This window comes from Hibiscus syriacus, unplaced genomic scaffold (assembly GCF_006381635.1).
Source record: "Hibiscus syriacus cultivar Baekdansim isolate YM2019G1 unplaced genomic scaffold, ASM638163v2 tig00015905_pilon, whole genome shotgun sequence".
Classification (NCBI taxonomy): Eukaryota; Viridiplantae; Streptophyta; class Magnoliopsida; order Malvales; family Malvaceae; genus Hibiscus; species Hibiscus syriacus.
In genome coordinates this window covers 16,160-34,895 of record NW_024062373.1, presented here as the reverse complement: position 1 = coordinate 34,895, position 18,736 = coordinate 16,160, and the positions used below count along the sequence as shown (strand labels likewise).

The following is an 18,736-nucleotide window of genomic DNA, read 5'->3' as shown; positions in this document are numbered from 1 at the left end:
AGATTGGCTCCGAAATTGCTTGTCGACAGTCAGCCGCCCCTTCGCTGTGAAGTTGAGCTTGTGCTGTCTTGGGTCCAATATCCTTCGCTGTGAAGTTGAAATTGGCCCTGAAACTAGGAAATTATTGTTGACAACCAGCCGTCCCTTCGTTGTGAAGTTGAACTTGTGTTGTCTCGAGTTCAATATCCTTCGCTGTGAAGTTGAGATTGGCTCCGAAATTGTTTGTCGACAGTCATCCACCCCTTCGCTGTGAAGTTGAGCTTGTGCTGTCTTGGGTCCAATATCCTTCGTTGTGAAGTTAAAATTAGCCCTGAAACTGGGAAATTATTGTTGACAACCAGCCGTCCCTTCGTTGTGAAGTTGAACTTGTGTTGTCTCGAGTCCAATATCCTTCGCCGTGAAGTCGAAATTGACTCTAGATAAAACGTTATTTTGGGGCTCAGGAGAGAAATCTCAATCTCTGGTTGTTTTTCTGGAATCTTGGTTCTGGAATCTTCAAGTTCTGATCCATGGTCTCAAATTCTTCAAATGTTCAAATCTGATGTGCACATTCTATTTTTTGATTTGAGAAATGCTATCCCAAGTATGTGCCTGAGCTGAGTGTAACGGTTCAGATGATGCTTCAAGAGAAATTGTCTCAAAAGAGACAGAACTCGTTTCAAGGGAAACGATCTCAAAGATATTTGTTGTTTCAAGGGAAACGGTCTTAAGGGAGACAAAATTTTGTTTTAAGAAAAACTGTCTCAAGAGAGACAAAACTTAGTTCCAAAAGAAATTGTCTCACGGGGAGATGAAATTAGTTCCAAGGAAAACATATTCAAAGATGATGCTTCAAGAGAAAACTGTCTCAAGGGAGACAAAATTTTGTTTCAAGAGAAACTGTCTCAAGAGAGACGAAATTCATTTCAAGGGAAATGTTTTCAATGTTTATGTTTCAAGAGAAACTATCTCAAGAGAGACGAAATTCATTTCAAGGGAAATGTTTTCAATGTTTATGTTTCAAGAGAAACTGTCTCAAGGGAGACAAAATTTTGTTTCAAGGGAAACTATCTCAAGAGAGACAAAATTCATTTCAAGGCAAATGTTTTCAATGTTTATGTTTCAAGAGAAATTGTCTCAATGGAGACGGAATTTTGTTTCAAGGGAAACTATCTCAAGAGAGACAAAACTCATTTCAAGGGAAATGTTTTCAATGTTTATGTTTCAAGAGAAACTGTCTCAAGGGAGAAAAAATTTTGTTTCAAGGGAAACTGTCTCAAGAGAGACAAAGTTGTTTTCAAGGGAAACTGTCTCAAGAGAGACAATGGTGAGCACGATTCCCTTCGTCGTGAAGTTGAAATCGTGGGTGGCCCCTTCGTCGTGAAGTTGAGCCAGGAATTGGATATCCTTCGTCGTGAAGTTGAAATCCAACTTGAAAATGCAAACTGGATCGGTTCTGAATTATCTCTCGAACTCGTCTGAAGTTGATTCTAAGATCTTTCGATCTTTCAATATATCAAATTGGTTAAAGTGTAGCTTCTTGCTGCTGAGTTAAGCAACCAACATCAATCTTTAAAGGTGCTTTTGAATCGAGTATCCTTCGTCTTGAAGTCGAAACTTGACTCTAAAAGCTGCAAAAATTATGTATGTAGGGAAAAAAATGATGCTCTAAAATGTATGCATAAGATGCATATAACATGAATTGGTTATATTTTATCTCTTGAAAAAGGCATGATAATTCGCATTAGGATGTTGAATCCCTAAAGATGCCTAAAAAAATGCCCCAATATTTCATGTTGAATCTTCAAAGATGCCCCAAATGTTCCTCATTTCTTGCTTCAGCATTGATTCTGAGCATGAGTTTTGTGTCTAAGAGTCACATGTCATTTACCAAGATCCACTCTAGAGAGACTGTCTTGTTTGAAAAAAATGTTTTTCTTTCTCTTTTAATATCAATTAAAAGAGTTTCAAAAAATGTTTAATCCCAAGTTTTAAAAATATTGCCCCTTTCACAGTTTTACAATTGAGACGAATCATAAAACTAGAGTTCATTGGATATCAAAGAATTAATTACAATGTTAATCCTTCAATAAATTATAGCTATTTGACAAGTGTCAAGATCAAAGCTATCTTTGAGAGATGGTCAAGTAAGGAAAGGATAAAAAGTCTCAGGTCATTGTGTTTGGTCAAAGGTTTGGCATTTGATGCGCAAAGGATTGATGGGGTAGCTTGCATGCTTCTCTACTGGAAGTGTTCTCTGACTCCCAACCTTCGTTGTCACACTCGGATTGTGGGATGCCTTATCAAGGAATTTGTGTGATCGCTTCAGTTGCACAATTTTTATATTCGAGCTGCCTTTTCAGGTTTTCAAATCGAATCCTCCTTTGGTTTCAAAACGTTATTCAGGATTTACGTCTTGAACCCCCCCTTTGTTATTTTTCTCTACCATACATTAATTACATTGTTTTTTTGCAAACAAAGATTAATCCTGATGGGCGGGATGAAATCTGAAGATAGTCTCTTCTGTTTAGAAATCTATGTATGATTAGAAGGGACTTTAAAGGCACGTAATGTAGGCCAGGGTTCGTGGTTATGAAAGAAAAGGATAAATAGGCCCAAACAAGTGTTTCAGGGTATTGAACCAAGGATCAATTCATTCTGATGCCATCGATCTTGTCTTGCTCAAAATGTCTCTTTCTCTTGATGCTCTATGATCTTCGAGTGAAGGGATTCAGTGATTCGGGAATGATTGTGCTTGATCAATCTCATTGAAGCTTGATGCACCATTTGTCTTTAGGGAATTTTTGCATGTGCTTTTTGTTCCCTTTTTTATTTTTGTTCTTTCTTTTTTGTTCTTGTTTTTTCCTTTTTTGCTTCTTTTCTTTTTTCTTTTTGCCCTTTTTGTTCTGATTGAATCATCGCACTTGGCATTTGGTTCACCTTTCGGTATCTCATCTGAATCAATGTCTTCACTCATGTGAGCAGATTTTCTCCACCTTGCCCCCCAGTGTGGAGGGTGATCCTTGGTTAGGGTTGAATCAGAAGAAAAAAAATACTATAGGCTCAAAAGGGGACGCAAGGGATATATATTTTCTCCTGTTGTGAAGGGATAAAGAAAGAAAGCCGTTCATCATTTCATACATGTAAGTCTTCACAGAAGAGGTATCCCCAGGGGGATAGATTTTCAGGATTAATTCTATTCACATGAAAACAGTGCAATTAATGCATGATAGAATTATTTCGAATGAATTATTTTTTCTGCTCCTTGCTCCCAACATGTCTCAATGTTCAGGCTCCTGGCGAGATGCCCCAAACTGTATCTTGGAAGAATGCTCATGTTCAAATGAACAACTCAATGCCTTGGGTTTTAATGGTAAAAAAGGTTAATTTTGAGTCTAAAAAGACAGTTGTGTGATCTTATTGACTCAAAGAAAGGTGTGGGTGTATCAAAAAAAATAAAGGTAATGTTCAAGAATTTCAAATGGAGGTAATGTCAAAATTTGGTTTTTTGATAATGACCATGAGTTATTTTGGGTAAAGAATCAAGGTGTTTTATTCTAGGGTTTGAGACAGGGTAAGTAAGGTCTAATCTTGTCATATGTCAAAAATCTATAATTCTTGAAGAATTAAAAGAATCCTTAATTCATTTAATATTCAAAGAACTAAAGATTAAAATTTGTTCAATTGCTCCACCTTAGAAAGTAACATGAATTCAATCGTTTAAAAGATGTGTTCAAACAAAATAATCCTCTAAGTGCAAATGGTATATGCCATGCTCCCTTCTTCGGCAAGCGCCTTACAGTTTTCAGAAGAATATTTGGGAATCCTTATGTGGCAACAACTTCAACATCGTAGCCCTTAGGAGATGGGTACTCTTTTCTCAGATCATCCTGGCAGGCTTAGTCCTACAATCAGCTGATCCAGCTCCCCCTGTACTGATTTCAGTTTTTCTTTAATTGTTAAAATCTGGCTTCCATGTGGTGTAATGCGGTTAAGACCACTTCATCGAATCCTCCGTGATTTAATTTCATGTTTATGAAAATGCTTAAAAATGTAGATGAAGATGCAAAAATGCAAGAATGCATGAAATATTCGAGGCATTGATCCAAGAAATGTGACTGTTATTATGAATAATCCTTATTGGGGACAAAAATGTTTTATCTTTTAAGAGAAAAAAATATCCTGACAGCTTCTGACATGTTGACTAGTCTTCTGCTTTCGTCTTTCACCGGTTGAATAACCTGTCGAACCGCTCCGGCCTCTCTGGATGAACCGTGAAAATGTTGAGTTGTTTTTTGTACTGGTCCAAGAAGTCTCGAATGATCGCATCTCGAGCATTTACTTTTGTTGAGCCTGTTCCCAACGAATTCGTCATTGGAACCCTTAATTGATAGGAACTATGTGAAGTTCATTAATCTGTTTCTTGAATTCGCCGGCAATGGTCTCCAATTTCAGCTATCATTTTGCCATTGTTGTGTTCAAAGGGACTTCCGAGATACATAACCTTCATCTTGCCCCTACAACCTCTGCCAGTCAGTTCTTCAAAGATAAGCTTTCATTGTGCTTGATGTAGACCCGGTTCATTTTGGGTCTTTTATAATGCAGCAGAGTGATATACTCTTCAATTGTGGGCACCACGTCTTCTGGATTGAATATGACACATAGTCACCTTGTAGACTATCCTCTGTATTTTCATCTCTTGTATTACAACACCTTTGTCCATGGATTCAGATTATTCGAGTTTTAACAAACACGTTTTAGTGGATCAATGACCTCTTTTTAATGATGCAAGTGATGAAAATAAAATAAAATAAAATAAAGATGAAAAGAGTTAGTGAGGTGAAAAATAATCAAAAACGATCATAAAAATGAAAGTCCTACCCCACATGATATCTACCCCACATGCTTATTATTCCTACCCGGACATGATCTCTATCCCGCATGCTAATTTCAAACAAATCCTAACCGCATATTTGTCTAGTTCGCATGCTTTGAACAGAAAGTAAAGCATGAAATAAAACAGCCTAGGGTTTGAAGTGAGGTTTTGGGGTGGGCTCTAATTCTCCATAGTCTCCCGGTTTAGGTTCTAAAAAAACGGTACCCGAGTTCTCCTTGCTGGTGCCCCTTTGGGCTTGCCAGACCCTTAGTCCTAAACCCATCACAGGTTTGTGTGGACTAAGTTAAACTCGAGAGGACACATTCCCTTATGTCTATGCGGAGAATAAACATACTTTATTGATCTCATAAAACAAAGATGTAAATTTAAAAACATTCAAAAGCACTCAAATAAATTAAATTAAAATTACCGAGTCGTTTTAGAAAGATAAAGAATGTTCGATTATTTACAAATATCGAGACCAGATCTTAAAGATATAACAACCTTTTCTCGATATATTTAAATAAACAAACATTTCTTTTTCTCTCGTTCCCAAATTTTAGGTGGCGAATCAATTTTTTAGTTTCACTTTCGGGATACACTTTTATTTTAAAATCATTAAAAGCGGACCTCAAATTAGTTATGACTGCCCACTTACAACAATTTTAAATTAAACTCCGCTGGGGACACAGGTAAGTGAGTCAGGCTAAGGTAATTTCCAGTTGTCTTTTTAATGAAAAGGGTAAGTTTAAATTTTAAGGTAATATTTCGATCCTTATTACTTACTTTTGATTATATTTTCGAGTAATTAGTTGTACTAACCGTTTTCTCAATGATTTCAGCCCTTAAAGTCTTTTTTCATCTAAGGCTCTAAACCCGAGCTCCGAACCCATTTTAAGTGGGGGTGAAAGCGACGTATTCGTGTGAATTTATTCACCGCATATGCCTAGCAAGTAGCATTCGGGATTCATATACCTTATGTCTTCGTGTGAATTTATTCTCCGCATAGACATAAGGGAATGTGTCATCTCGAGTTTAACTTAGTCCACAAAAACCTGTGATGGGTTTAGGACTAAGGGTCTGGCAAGCCCAAAGGGGCACCAGCAAGGAGAACTCGGGTACCATTTTTTTTAGAACCTAAACCGGGAGATTATGGAGAATTAGAGTCCACCCCAAAACCTCACTTCAAACCCTAGGCTGTTTTATTTCATGCTTTACTTTCTGTTCAAAGCATGCGAACTAGACAAATATGCGGTTAGGATTTGTTTGAAATTAGCATGCGGGATAGAGATCATGTCCGGGTAGGAATAATAAGCATGTGGGGTAGATATCATGTGGGGTAGGACTTTCATTTTTATGATCGTTTTTGATTATTTTTCACCTCACTAACTCTTTTCATCTTTATTTTATTTTATTTTCATCACTTGCATCATTAAAAAGAGGTCATTGATCCAATAAAACGTGTTTGTTAAAACTCGAATAATCTGAATCCATGGACAAAGGTGTTGTAATACAAGAGATGAAAATACAGAGGATAGTCTACAAGGCGACTATGTGTCACATTCAATCCAGAAGACGTGGTGCCCACAATTGAAGAGTATATCACTCTGCTGCATTATAAAAGACCCAAAATGAACCGGGTCTATATCAAGCACAATGAAAGCTTATCTTTGAAGAACTGACTGGAAGAGGTTGCAGGGGCAAGATGAAGGTTATGTATCTCGGAAGTCCCTTTGAACACAACAATGACAAAATGATAGCTGAAATTGGAGACCATTGCCGGCGAATTCAAGAAATAGATTAATGAACTTCACATAGTTCCTATCAATTAAGGGCTCCAATGACGAATTCGTTGGGAACATGCTCAACAAAAGTAAATGCTCGAGATGCGATCATTCGAGACTTCTTGGACCAGTACAAAAAACAACTCAACATTTTCACGGTTCATCCAGAGAGGCCGGAGCGGTTCGACAGGTTATTCAACCGGTGAAAGACGAAAGCAGAAGACTAGTCAATATGTCAGAAGCTGTCAGGATATTTTTTCTCTTAAAAGATAAAACATTTTTGTCCCCAATAAGGATTATTCATAATAACAGGCACATTTCTTGGATCAATGCCTCGAACATTTCATGCATTCTTGCATCTTCATCTACATTTTTAAGCATATTCATAAACATGAAATTAAGTCACGGATGATTCGATGAAGTGGTCTTAACCACATTACACCACATGAAAGTAAGATTTTAACAATTAAAGAAAAACTAAAATCAGTACAGGGGGAGCTGGATCAGCTGATTGTAGGACTAAGCCTGCCAGGATGATCTGAGAAAAGAGTACCCATCTCCTAAGGGCTACGATGTTGAAGCTGTTGCCACATAAGGATTCCCAAAAATTCTTCTGAAAACTGTAAGGCGCTTGCCGAAGAAGGGGGCATGGCATATACCATTTGTACTTATAGGATTGTTTTGTTTGAACACATCTTTTAAACGATTGAATTCATGTTACTTTCTAAGGTGGAGCAATTGAACAAATTTTAATCTTTAGTTCTTTGAATATTAAATAAATTAAGGATTCTTTTAATTCTTCAAGAATTATAGATTTTTGACATATGACAAGATTAGACCTTTCTTACCCTGTCTCAAACCCTAGAATAAAATACCTTGATTCTTTACCCAAAATAACTCATGGTCATTACCAAAAAACCAAATTTTGACATTACCTCCATTTGAAATTCTTGAACATTACCTTTATCTTTTTGATACACCCATACCTTTCTTTGAGTCAATAAGATCACACAACTGTCTTTTTAGACTCAAAATTAACCTTTTTTACCATTAAAACCCAAGGCATTGAGTTGTTCATTTGAACATGAGCATTCTTCCAAGATACAATTTGGGACATCTCGCCGGGAGCCTGAACATTGAGACATGATGGGAGCAAGGAGCAGAAAAAACAATTCATTTGAAATAATTCTATCATGCATTAATTGCACTGTTTTCATGTGAATAGAATTAATCCTGAAAATCTATCCCCCTGGGGATACCTCTTCTGTGAAGACTTACATGTATGAAATGATGAACGGCTTTCTTTCTTTATCCCTTCACAACAGGAGAAAATATATATCCCTTGCATCCCCTTTTGAGCCTATAGTAGTTTTTTTCTTCTGATTCAACCCTAACCAAGGATCACCCTCCACACTGGGGGGCAAGGTGGAGAAAATATGCTCACATGAGTGAAGACATTGATTCAGATGAGATACCGAAAGGTGAACCAAATGCCAAGTGCGATGATTCAATCAGAACAAAAAGGGCAAAAAAAAAAAGAAAAGAAGCAAAAAAGGAAAAAACAAGAACAAAAATAAAAAAAAGGGACAAAAAGCACATGCAAAATTCCCTAAAGACAAATGGTGCATCAAGCTTCAATGAGATTGATCAAGCACAATCATTCCCGAATCACTGAATCCCTTCACTCAAAGATCATAGAGCATTAAGAGAAAGAGACATTTTGAGCAAGACAAGATTGATGGCATTAGAATGAATTGATCCTTGGTTCAATACCCTGAAACACTTATTTGGTCCTATTTATCCTTTTCTTTCATAACCATGAACCCTGGCCTACATTACGTGTCTTAAAAGTCCCTTCTAATCATACATGGATTTCTAAACAGAAGAGACTATCTTCAGATTTCATCCCGCCCATCAGGATTAATCTTTGTTTGCAAAAAAACAATGTAATTAATGTATGGTAGAGAAAAATAACAAAGGGGGGTTCAAGACATAAATCCTGAATAACGTCTTGAAACCAAAGGAGGATTCGAGTTGAAAACCTGAAAAGGCGGCTCGAATATAAAAATTATGCAACTGAGGCGATCACACAAATTCCTTGATAAGGCATCGCACAATCCGAGTGTGACAATGAAGGTTGGGAGTCAGAGAACACTTCCAGTAGAGAAGCATGCAAGCTACCCCATCAATCCTTTGAGCATCAAATACCAAACCTTTGAGCATCAAATGCCAAACCTTTGACCAAACACAATGACCTGAGACTTTTTATCCTTTCCTTACTTGACCATCTCTCAAAGATAGCTTTGATCTTGACACTTGTCAAATAGCTATAATTTATTGAAGGATTAACATTGTAATTAATTCTTTGATATCCAATGAACTCTAGTTTTATGATTCGTCTCAATTGTAAAACTGTGAAAGGGGCAATATTTTTAAAACTTGGGATTAAACATTTTTTGAAACTCTTTTAATTGATATTAAAAGAGAAAGAAAAATATTTTTTTCAAACAAGACAGTCTCTCTAGAGTGGATCTTGGTAAATGACATGTGACTCTTAGACACAAAACTCATGCTCAGAATCAATGCTGAAGCAAGAAATGAGGAACATTTGGGGCATCTTTGAAGATTCAACATGAAATATTGGGGCATTTTTTTAGGCATCTTTGGGGATTCAACATCCTAATGCGAATTATCATGCCTTTTTCAAGAGATAAAATATAACCAATTCATGTTATATGCATCTTATGCATACATTTTAGAGCATCATTTTCCCCCACATACATAATTTTTGCAGCTTTTAGAGTCAAGTTTCGACTTCAAGACGAAGGATACTCGATTCAAAAGCACCTTTAAAGATTGATGTTGGTTGCTTAACTCAGCAGCAAGAAGCTACACTTCAACCAATTTGACATATTGAAAGATCGAAAGATCTTAGAATCAACTTCAGACGAGTTCGAGAGATAATTCAGAACCGATCCAGTTTGCATTTTCAAGTTGGATTTCAACTTCACGACGAAGGATATCCAATTCCTGGCTCAACTTCACGACGAAGGGGCCACCCACGATTTCAACTTCACGACGAAGGGAATCGTGCTCACCATTGTCTCTCTTGAGACAGTTTCCCTTGAAACAAACTTTGTCTCTCTTGAGACAGTTTCCCTTGAAACAAAATTTTTTCTCCCTTGAGACAGTTTCTCTTGAAACATAAACATTGAAAACATTTCCCTTGAAATGAGTTTTGTCTCTCTTGAGATAGTTTCCCTTGAAACAAAATTCCGTCTCCATTGAGACAATTTCTCTTGAAACATAAACATTGAAAACATTTGCCTTGAAATGAATTTTGTCTCTCTTGAGATAGTTTCCCTTGAAACAAAATTTTGTCTCCCTTGAGACAGTTTCTCTTGAAACATAAACATTGAAAACATTTCCCTTGAAATGAATTTCGTCTCTCTTGAGATAGTTTCTCTTGAAACATAAACATTGAAAACATTTCCCTTGAAATGAATTTCGTCTCTCTTGAGACAGTTTCTCTTGAAACAAAATTTTGTCTCCCTTGAGACAGTTTTCTCTTGAAGCATCATCTTTGAATATGTTTTCCTTGGAACTAATTTCATCTCCCCGTGAGATAATTTCTTTTGGAACTAAGTTTTGTCTCTCTTGAGACAGTTTTTCTTAAAACAAAATTTTGTCTCCCTTAAGACCGTTTCCCTTGAAACAACAAATATCTTTGAGATCGTTTCCCTTGAAACGAGTTCTGTCTCTTTTGAGACAATTTCTCTTGAAGCATCATCTGAACCGTTACACTCAGCTCAGGCACATACTTGGGATAGCATTTCTCAAATCAAAAAATAGAATGTGCACATCAGATTTGAACATTTGAAGAATTTGAGACCATGGATCAGAACTTGAAGATTCCAGAACCAAGATTCCAGAAAAACAACCAGAGATTGAGATTTCTCTCCTGAGCCCCAAAATAACGTTTTATCTAGAGTCAATTTCGACTTCACGGCGAAGGATATTGAACTCGAGACAACACAAGTTCAACTTCACAACGAAGGGACGGCTGGTTGTCAACAATAATTTCCCAGTTTCAGGGCCAATTTTAACTTCACAGCGAAGGATATTGGACCCAAGACAGCACAAGCTCAACTTCACAGCGAAGGGGCGGCTGACTGTCGACAAACAATTTCGGAGCCAATCTCAACTTCACAACGAAGGATATTGAACTCGAGACAACACAAGTTCAACTTCACAACGAAGGGACGGCTGGTTGTCAACAATAATTTCCTAGTTTCAGGGCCAATTTCAACTTCACAGCGAAGGATATTGGACCCAAGACAGCACAAGCTCTACTTCACAGCGAAGGGGTGGCTGACTGTCGACAAGCAATTTCGGAGCCAATCTCAACTTCACAGCGAAGGATATTGGACTCGAGACAACACAAGTTCAACTTCACAGCGAATGGACGGCTGGTTGTCAACAAACAATTTCCCAATTCCAGAGCCGATTTCAACTCCACGACAGAGGATATCGTGCTACCCGAGATAACACAAGTTCAATTTCACAACGAAGGGACGGCTGGTTGTCAACGAACAACTTTTCAGTTTCATCCGCGATTTTAACTCCACGACGAAGGATATCGTGCCACTCGAGACAACACAAGTTCAACTTCACAACGAAGGGACGGCTGGTTGTCAACAAACATTTTTCAAATTTCAGAGCCAATTTCAACTTCGCAGCGAAGGATATTGGACTCGAGACAACACAAGTTCAACTTCACAACGAAGGGACGACTGATTGTCAACAAGATTTTGTTCAGAGTCAATTTCATCTTCACAGCGAAGGATATTAGACTCGAGATAGCACAAGCTCAACTTCACAGCGAAGGGGCGACTGACAATCAACAAACAATTTCCCAGTTCCAGAACCAATTTCAACTTCACAGCGGAGGATATTGGACTCGAAACAATATTTGGATTTCAACTTCATGGCGAAGGATATCCAATTCTCAGGCTCAACTTCATGACGAAGGGGCCCTGTACGATTCCAATTTCACAAACAGATTGACCCAACTTCACGATGAATGAGTCATCTGTAACGTATCAACACCGAAGTCTTCAGGTCAAGTTTCACCTTCACGACGAAGTATCTTGATCCAGAAGACGATTCAAAGGCCACTCGCCAAAAGCTTTGAGTTCGATTCCAACTTCACGATGAAGGATATAGTGCTCAGAAGCTTCCAGATGAACTCGACTTCACGACGGATGAGTCATCCGTAACTCAATTCGACAGGGAGTTATTGAAACATCATAGTCAATTTTCAACTCCACCGAACGAAAAGTGTGTCTTTCAATCTTTGCCCTATCCCCGTTACACGACTATGGGCAAAGAGGGGCAGCTGTCAACACACCTTTTTCGTCCTACTAGGATTCAAACTCTCAAAAATAGGATAGAATGCTGCTAGGATTCAACTCCTAAAATAGGATAGAATTTTGCTATGTTTTAAACTCCTAAAGATAGGATCCACAAGCACTATAAATAGCCATTGTAGCTCACTATTGTAACACACGATTGGCATACGAAATTACCAGAAAAAATACAAGCAAATAGATTGTTTTGAAGCTATTGTAAACAATTCAGGAGAAATAAAAGGTGAAAGCTTTTACCTTTCGCATTCTTTTCTTCACTTGCATGTGTTGTTATTCGTCTTTGTGCTTGAAAAAAAAAACAGTTTTGGTCGAGGAAAAGGGGTTGTCGTTCGAAACTTTTTCTTTTAGATCTACACAACCCCGAGGCCGTTTTGAAAAAATACTAGGATATTTAAAACGAAGGAAAGGTTTGCTGCCGATGAACGGTCCCTTATGTATTATTTTCATATTTTTATTTATTTCTTTTTGATAAATCGTATTATTAAGTATATATATATATATTAATTATTTTTATTCTAATATTATTTTAATGTTTTTTAAAGTTATTATATATATATTTATAACTATTATATTTATTATTATTTTACTATTAACGTATATAAATATATTTCTCTTTTGCTACTATTATTATCATTATATGTATATTTTTTATTGTATTTTATTTTTATTTTTACTTTTTTTTAAACATATGCATATATATATATACATTTAATTATATTTTTATATTTTATACTTCTTTATTTTTTTTGTTTTCATGTATTTATATTATATTACATTATTATTATTTTACTTTATTAAATTATTATTTTTTCGTTATAATATTTATTATATATATATATATATTATATCATAATGTTTTTTGTTTATTCATTCTTACTATATTATAGGGATACATCACACTCATTTATTAACTACGGTCCCACCCCTTATCGTCTTTTTCCTTCCCGACAGTTATACTTCACCAAACCTTGACTTTCTTTTTTTTACTTTTTTGGTGTGATTGCGTTTTTTATTTTACTACTTATTATCATTATTATTATTTGCACTTAATAATTATATGTTTTTATTCCTCTTTTAGTTTTTCATCATTTTTTTTATTTTTTTCCTTTTAGTTTCTTTATTTCATTTACTCTTATTTCCTTTTTCCTTTAACGCGTTTCTCGACTTTTTAAGGGTACTCTTTTAAATTGATCGAAGGTAAGTAATTTTGGATCATATGTTACCTTTAAATTTTAACTTTCGATTTTCTTAATTAAAAACAACTGGAAATTACGTAGTACCGAAAGGGCGGTTCAAGAGTGCTAATCCTTCCTTGACCGTAACCGACTCCCGAATCCGACATATCTTTGGTAAGACGCAGATCAGGTAAGATATAAGGTATCCGATTAACCTATTTATTTTTTTAAATAAATAATCGGTGGCGACTCCAATCACATTTTTCAAGTCGAAGCCCAATTCCGGGGCCCAACCGAAAGACGGTTACGACAACTTCTTAAGTATTTAAACTTAAAATTAAGAAGAAAATGCCTAATTTATTTAATATTTAAACTTACAACGACTTGTTATTAGATAAAAAAAAATTGAGAACATGAAATAACCGTCTTTAGTTTGACCCCTACTTGATTAAATATTTAACAAATTACTATATTTTTAAATCTAAATGCTTATTTTTACATGAACCAAAATATTATCAAATTAAAATCTATCGAATATATAAAATTTTGGAATGGAATATATTATCTAAATCTATAAAAATAAATCACACAAATCCTTAATATGAATTATTATACTAATATCTTCTTACTTTGAAATGGAATATATATAACATTAACATGTAGACATATAAATATATTATTGTTAAAAGAATTAAGTTATCTTAACGATTAGAAAAATGATTGTTATCTTAGAGATCTAAGGTTGAATATCAGCTACTGTGGAGTATTTCAGTGTTTATTGTCAAATGATTAAGTGTCTCTAAAACAAATATGATCACTTATAATCACCCTATATATATATATATATTAGGATCTACATACACCTAGGGGGTGTTTGGATTAAGGAATGTGGGATTCCTATGTGAATGGAATCCACATTCCCATATTTGGTTGGCCGGGAATCTCATTCCCGGTAATGTTTTATTACCAATAGTAGATATTTTGGGGTATATTACCAGGAATGTCATTATCTCCCTTTCCTTAGGTATTGTTGGATTACCGATATTTTGGACTAAAATGCCCTTAATTTTTTTCTCTAAAAAATATTCTTCTTCTGTCATTGAATAATAAAAATTCTACGAAGGTTAAATTACAAATTTATCCTTGAACTATTTTAGATTTACAAAAAAAGTCTATAATTAAAATTTTATATGAAGTTCAGGGGTTAAAATAAAATTTTACCCTTTCATTAAACTTTTTTATATTTTCAATTTTGTAAAAAAATATATAAATTTTATGAATTTAAATTTTTTAAAGAAAATATATAAATATTTTCCAACTTGTTAAAAAACAAATATATAATAAGGATAATTTGGTCAAATATACATTCCAATAATCTTTTATTCCTTTAACCAAACACGGTAATCTTACATTCCTGCTAAATCAACCAAACACAAAATACAACATTCTCAGTAATCTTATTCCCTGGTAATCTTACATTCCGTGAACCAAACGCACCCTAGTGTAAAATTAAAAAATTTATATCTTTTTAGGACAGTTGGACTAAGAGAAATTAAATATTGAGATTAACTCCTTGTTTTTTTTTCAATGAATATCTTCTCATTTTTTTACACTTAATCTCAGCCTTTAATTTTCTCTCATCCGACAATTTTAAAAAAGTGTGAAACATTTTAGTTTTACATTATGTAATTAGATACTATATATATTGTTGTATTTGTATTAAGTTTTAATCTTAAACATGCTACGGTTTTACCAACATAAACTAAATAAACAAATACAATATAAATTACTTTTGTATTTAATAAAAGCATTATTAATTGCATATTTCATTTACTAAATATTATTTTTCTATTATTATTATTATTATTATGAGATAAAAAGTAAATTATTAAAATCTAAACTTGAGATCTAATATTACTAAAATTTAAATAAGACAAAGTGTATGGTAGTTAGCATCTATACATATTGACTTAATAGATAGATATAAAAAATGTAAAATAATTTATTAAAATCAATAAAAAAAATATACAAGCACCTTTATTAAATTCAATCCTAACAACCTTCCTCCATTAAAATAATAATAAAAATAAAATTGAATCACGTTGGAAAGAAGGATGAATTAATGGCTACAACCATAATCACAGTATTTATATGATATCATACAACACAATACACAACCCAAAAAAACAAAGGCGTTTTACACACTGTTTTCGGCCGTTTCATCCATTAATTCTTAGTAAGTAGATTCCCAGTACATAAAGTTACGATCTTTGACGTTCGGAAAAACCATTTGGATAAGGCAGGTACGTTGCCGTTTCTCTCCGACATTAACAACAGTAACTGTAGTTTTTTTAGACCATTAAATGAGACAGCAGGATAGTAAAGATGGGATCTTTTTGTGTTTTCTTTTTTATTCATTTGTTTGTTTACAGAGGGATCTGAAACACGTTTGATCATGGCGGTCGTTGGGTCATCGGAAAATGGGTTTGAAGAGAAGAATCAGCAGGAGATGCTTAATGAGCATAGCAATGACGAAAATGGTGAAAAATTGAAGAACGGAATAAATGATTTGGCTGAGATGTTGTCTAACCTGAACCCAATGGCTAAGGAGTTCATACCCCCTTCTCTTGCTAATCGATCTTCTGTAAATGGAAAGGTATATTTTACTTTTTTTTTCTCTTTGACAAATTCCATTAATTTCTATAAAAAAAAGATTTAAATTTGGTTGTTTTTGTTGATCTTCTCTTGTTGTTTTCCAATCAGAGGAGGAATAGAAAGTATGTTCAAGCAAAGAGAAAGTTGAATAAGAAAACAGGCATTCCTCGGAGAACTGATGCTATTAGGAACACCGTTTATGTTACTGATATTGATCAAAAGGTGAATCCATCTTCTCTTGTTGTGCACTGGTGTAGTTTATGTTGCTCCGACTCTTCATTTTTATCGAATTACTCGTGTTTGACCTTTGTTTGTATATAAATTAAAAGATATGAATGCATAAACTTGAAGTGATATGGCTGTTATATAGGTTACAGAGGAGGTTCTTGCAGGTCTCTTTCAGAGTTGTGGACCGGTACTTGTTTTCCTCAGATTTAATAACTTAATAGTGTTGGATCATTCCCCTAAGGTTTTAACTTCACTTTCGTTTTGATCTGTAGATTGTTGATTGTCGCATATGTAGTGATCCTACATCGGCTCTCCACTTTGCCTTCATCGAGTTTCATAATGAAGGTAATACGTATGTCTTACGAATTCGGTAAGCATTGATATATGCCCTACTTTTACAGCATTGATGTCTCGGTGTTTTTGCAGAGGATGCAAAGGCTGCTTTGAAATTGTCTGGAACCGTTCTCGGGTTTTACCCGTTGAAAGTGATGCCTTCCAAGACTGCAATTGCACCTGTTAACCCGACATATTTACCCAAGGTAAAGCATGAATATGATGAACCAACTTCATTATTGGTTCTAGGCTAGATACGTATTCGTTTTTAGTTACTTCTCTTTGATTGTTTTATGCTCTTCAGTCCGATGACGAGCGTGAGATGTGCTCAAGGACCATTTACTGTGCAAACATACACAGGAAGGTAGTCCCTAATGTCCTGTTTTTTTTTTCTTGAATGGAAGTGCGATCGACATCGACGATTGGAACAATGATTCCTGGTTTGTTTGTTCAACTGATGCAGGTTACTCAAGCTGGCATCAAACTCTTCTTTACATCAAGTTGTGGAGAGGTTTGTTGTTCCCACCTGATCTATTCTATAAATACTAGGATGAAACATTTGTGTCGGCCGTCGGTTAAAACAAATCATCGGTAAACAGAGTTTTCTCACTGTATCCTCTATATAACCTATCCCGATTTAGTGATGGAACTTGACATTTGTATCTCAACTATACAACATGCTCTTTATGAGTTCGTGCTGAACATTTGCTCTTTATGTTAGGTTCGGCGCTTGAGGCTATTGAAAGACTCTAAGCATCCAACTCAAAGTGCTTTTGTGGAGTTCACAACGGTATTTGCTCATTCACCAACTTTATTTACTAAAATGGTTGCGATATCCAGTTTTCGGTATTAGATTATTAATTGATCCAAATTGCTGTAACTTGCTTGCCAAGTTTCTCATAATTTTAGCTCTCTTCATAAGACCGAAAATATGCTTCGATGCTGTTTGTAAGGGAGATGTTTTATGTTCTATATTCACTATTTGCAGGCCGAGAGTGCCACTGCAGCTCTCAACTTCAGTGGTGCAGTTCTGGAATCACTGCCGATTAGGTCTGTTCGTGAGACTCTTTTTTGTGTGAGCTGGTGTCTCCAACTTTTTTGAGGTCGTAAAATCGAAACTCTTCGGTAATCTTATGCGATTATTTGCCTGTTATGTATGCAGGGTAGCCCCATCGAAGACACCTGTTCGTCGTCGTGCTCCTCGCCCTGGAAAGCACTGAGTCATCCTCGCTTGTTTCTTTCTCAGAGACCAATCAACCACCAACATATATACGCACATACATTATGTGATACGGCAGCCGAAAGTACTTTCAGAGCTGATGTTATCATCATGTTCCTGTGTCCTAGCTCGGTACATTTGTTACTTCCAGTGGTGTAACTGTGTTGCTGTTTTATTTCGAAGTTGCAGAGTTGTATGGGAATTTGAAGCAACGAATGCATTAATTTCTGTTGCATATTACAGTGCATTTTCTGAGACTGTACGTTCATCGAACATCCAGTGATTTAAATAGACAAATCTCAGCAGAAAAGGAGAAACAAATTATCTGATGCACTAATGCAGAATCCCACTACTTCATTATATTAATGCTTCACAATAGTTTGTTACAGTAACAGACGATGGCAAACTAATCACCATGAATGGAACCTTTGAGCTCCGGGCCTGAGGCCATCGGATAGTATGATCTCAATTACTATTAAACTCCTCGCTCTCAAGTTTATTTGACATCTCAAAGTTCACTAATCGATCATCACTATTGGTATCAATACATTTACATTGGTATCGAGACCTACCCCAAATTATTTGTACTCTCCTCAAGTACCAGAACAAAAAATAACCCAAAATTTTCCCAAAATACTCTTTGGGGCGTTTGGTTCACGAAATGTAAGTTACCTTTGAGAATAGGATTCCTGAAATGTAACATTAACTGACATGTTACTGGGAATGTTACATTACCTTGTTTGATTTATTTGGCATGATTATAAGATTACAATGTTTGGTTGAGAGAATATAAGGTTACATATGGGAGTAAGATTCTCGAAACGTAATTTTATATGACGTAGTTCTAAGAATGTTACATTACCTTGTTTGGTTTGTTTGGCATGATTATAATATTATAATGTTGGTTTGAGAAATATAAAATTATTTGAATATATATTTTACTAAATTGTTCTTGTGATATATTTTATTTTTAACAAGTTAAACCTTCAATATTAAATTAAAATACTTACATGAAAGTTCATAAAATTACTTTTATTACATTATTTAAGTTTTACAAA

General features: G+C 35.2%; 1 protein-coding gene across 1 annotated transcript; it reads left to right on the top strand.

The window, feature by feature from the left end:
• Nucleotides 1–15,681: 15,681 nt before the first annotated feature.
• Nucleotides 15,682–17,866, top strand: LOC120208040 (polyadenylate-binding protein-interacting protein 11-like). Its single transcript, XM_039207411.1, has 10 exons — nucleotides 15,682–15,899; nucleotides 16,007–16,120; nucleotides 16,269–16,313; nucleotides 16,399–16,471; nucleotides 16,553–16,665; nucleotides 16,764–16,823; nucleotides 16,923–16,970; nucleotides 17,181–17,249; nucleotides 17,448–17,509; nucleotides 17,622–17,866. The coding sequence occupies exons 1-10, from the start codon at nucleotides 15,699–15,701 to the stop codon at nucleotides 17,677–17,679; spliced, it is 843 nt and encodes a 280-aa protein (XP_039063342.1). The 5' UTR covers nucleotides 15,682–15,698; the 3' UTR covers nucleotides 17,680–17,866.
• Nucleotides 17,867–18,736: the final 870 nt, after the last annotated feature.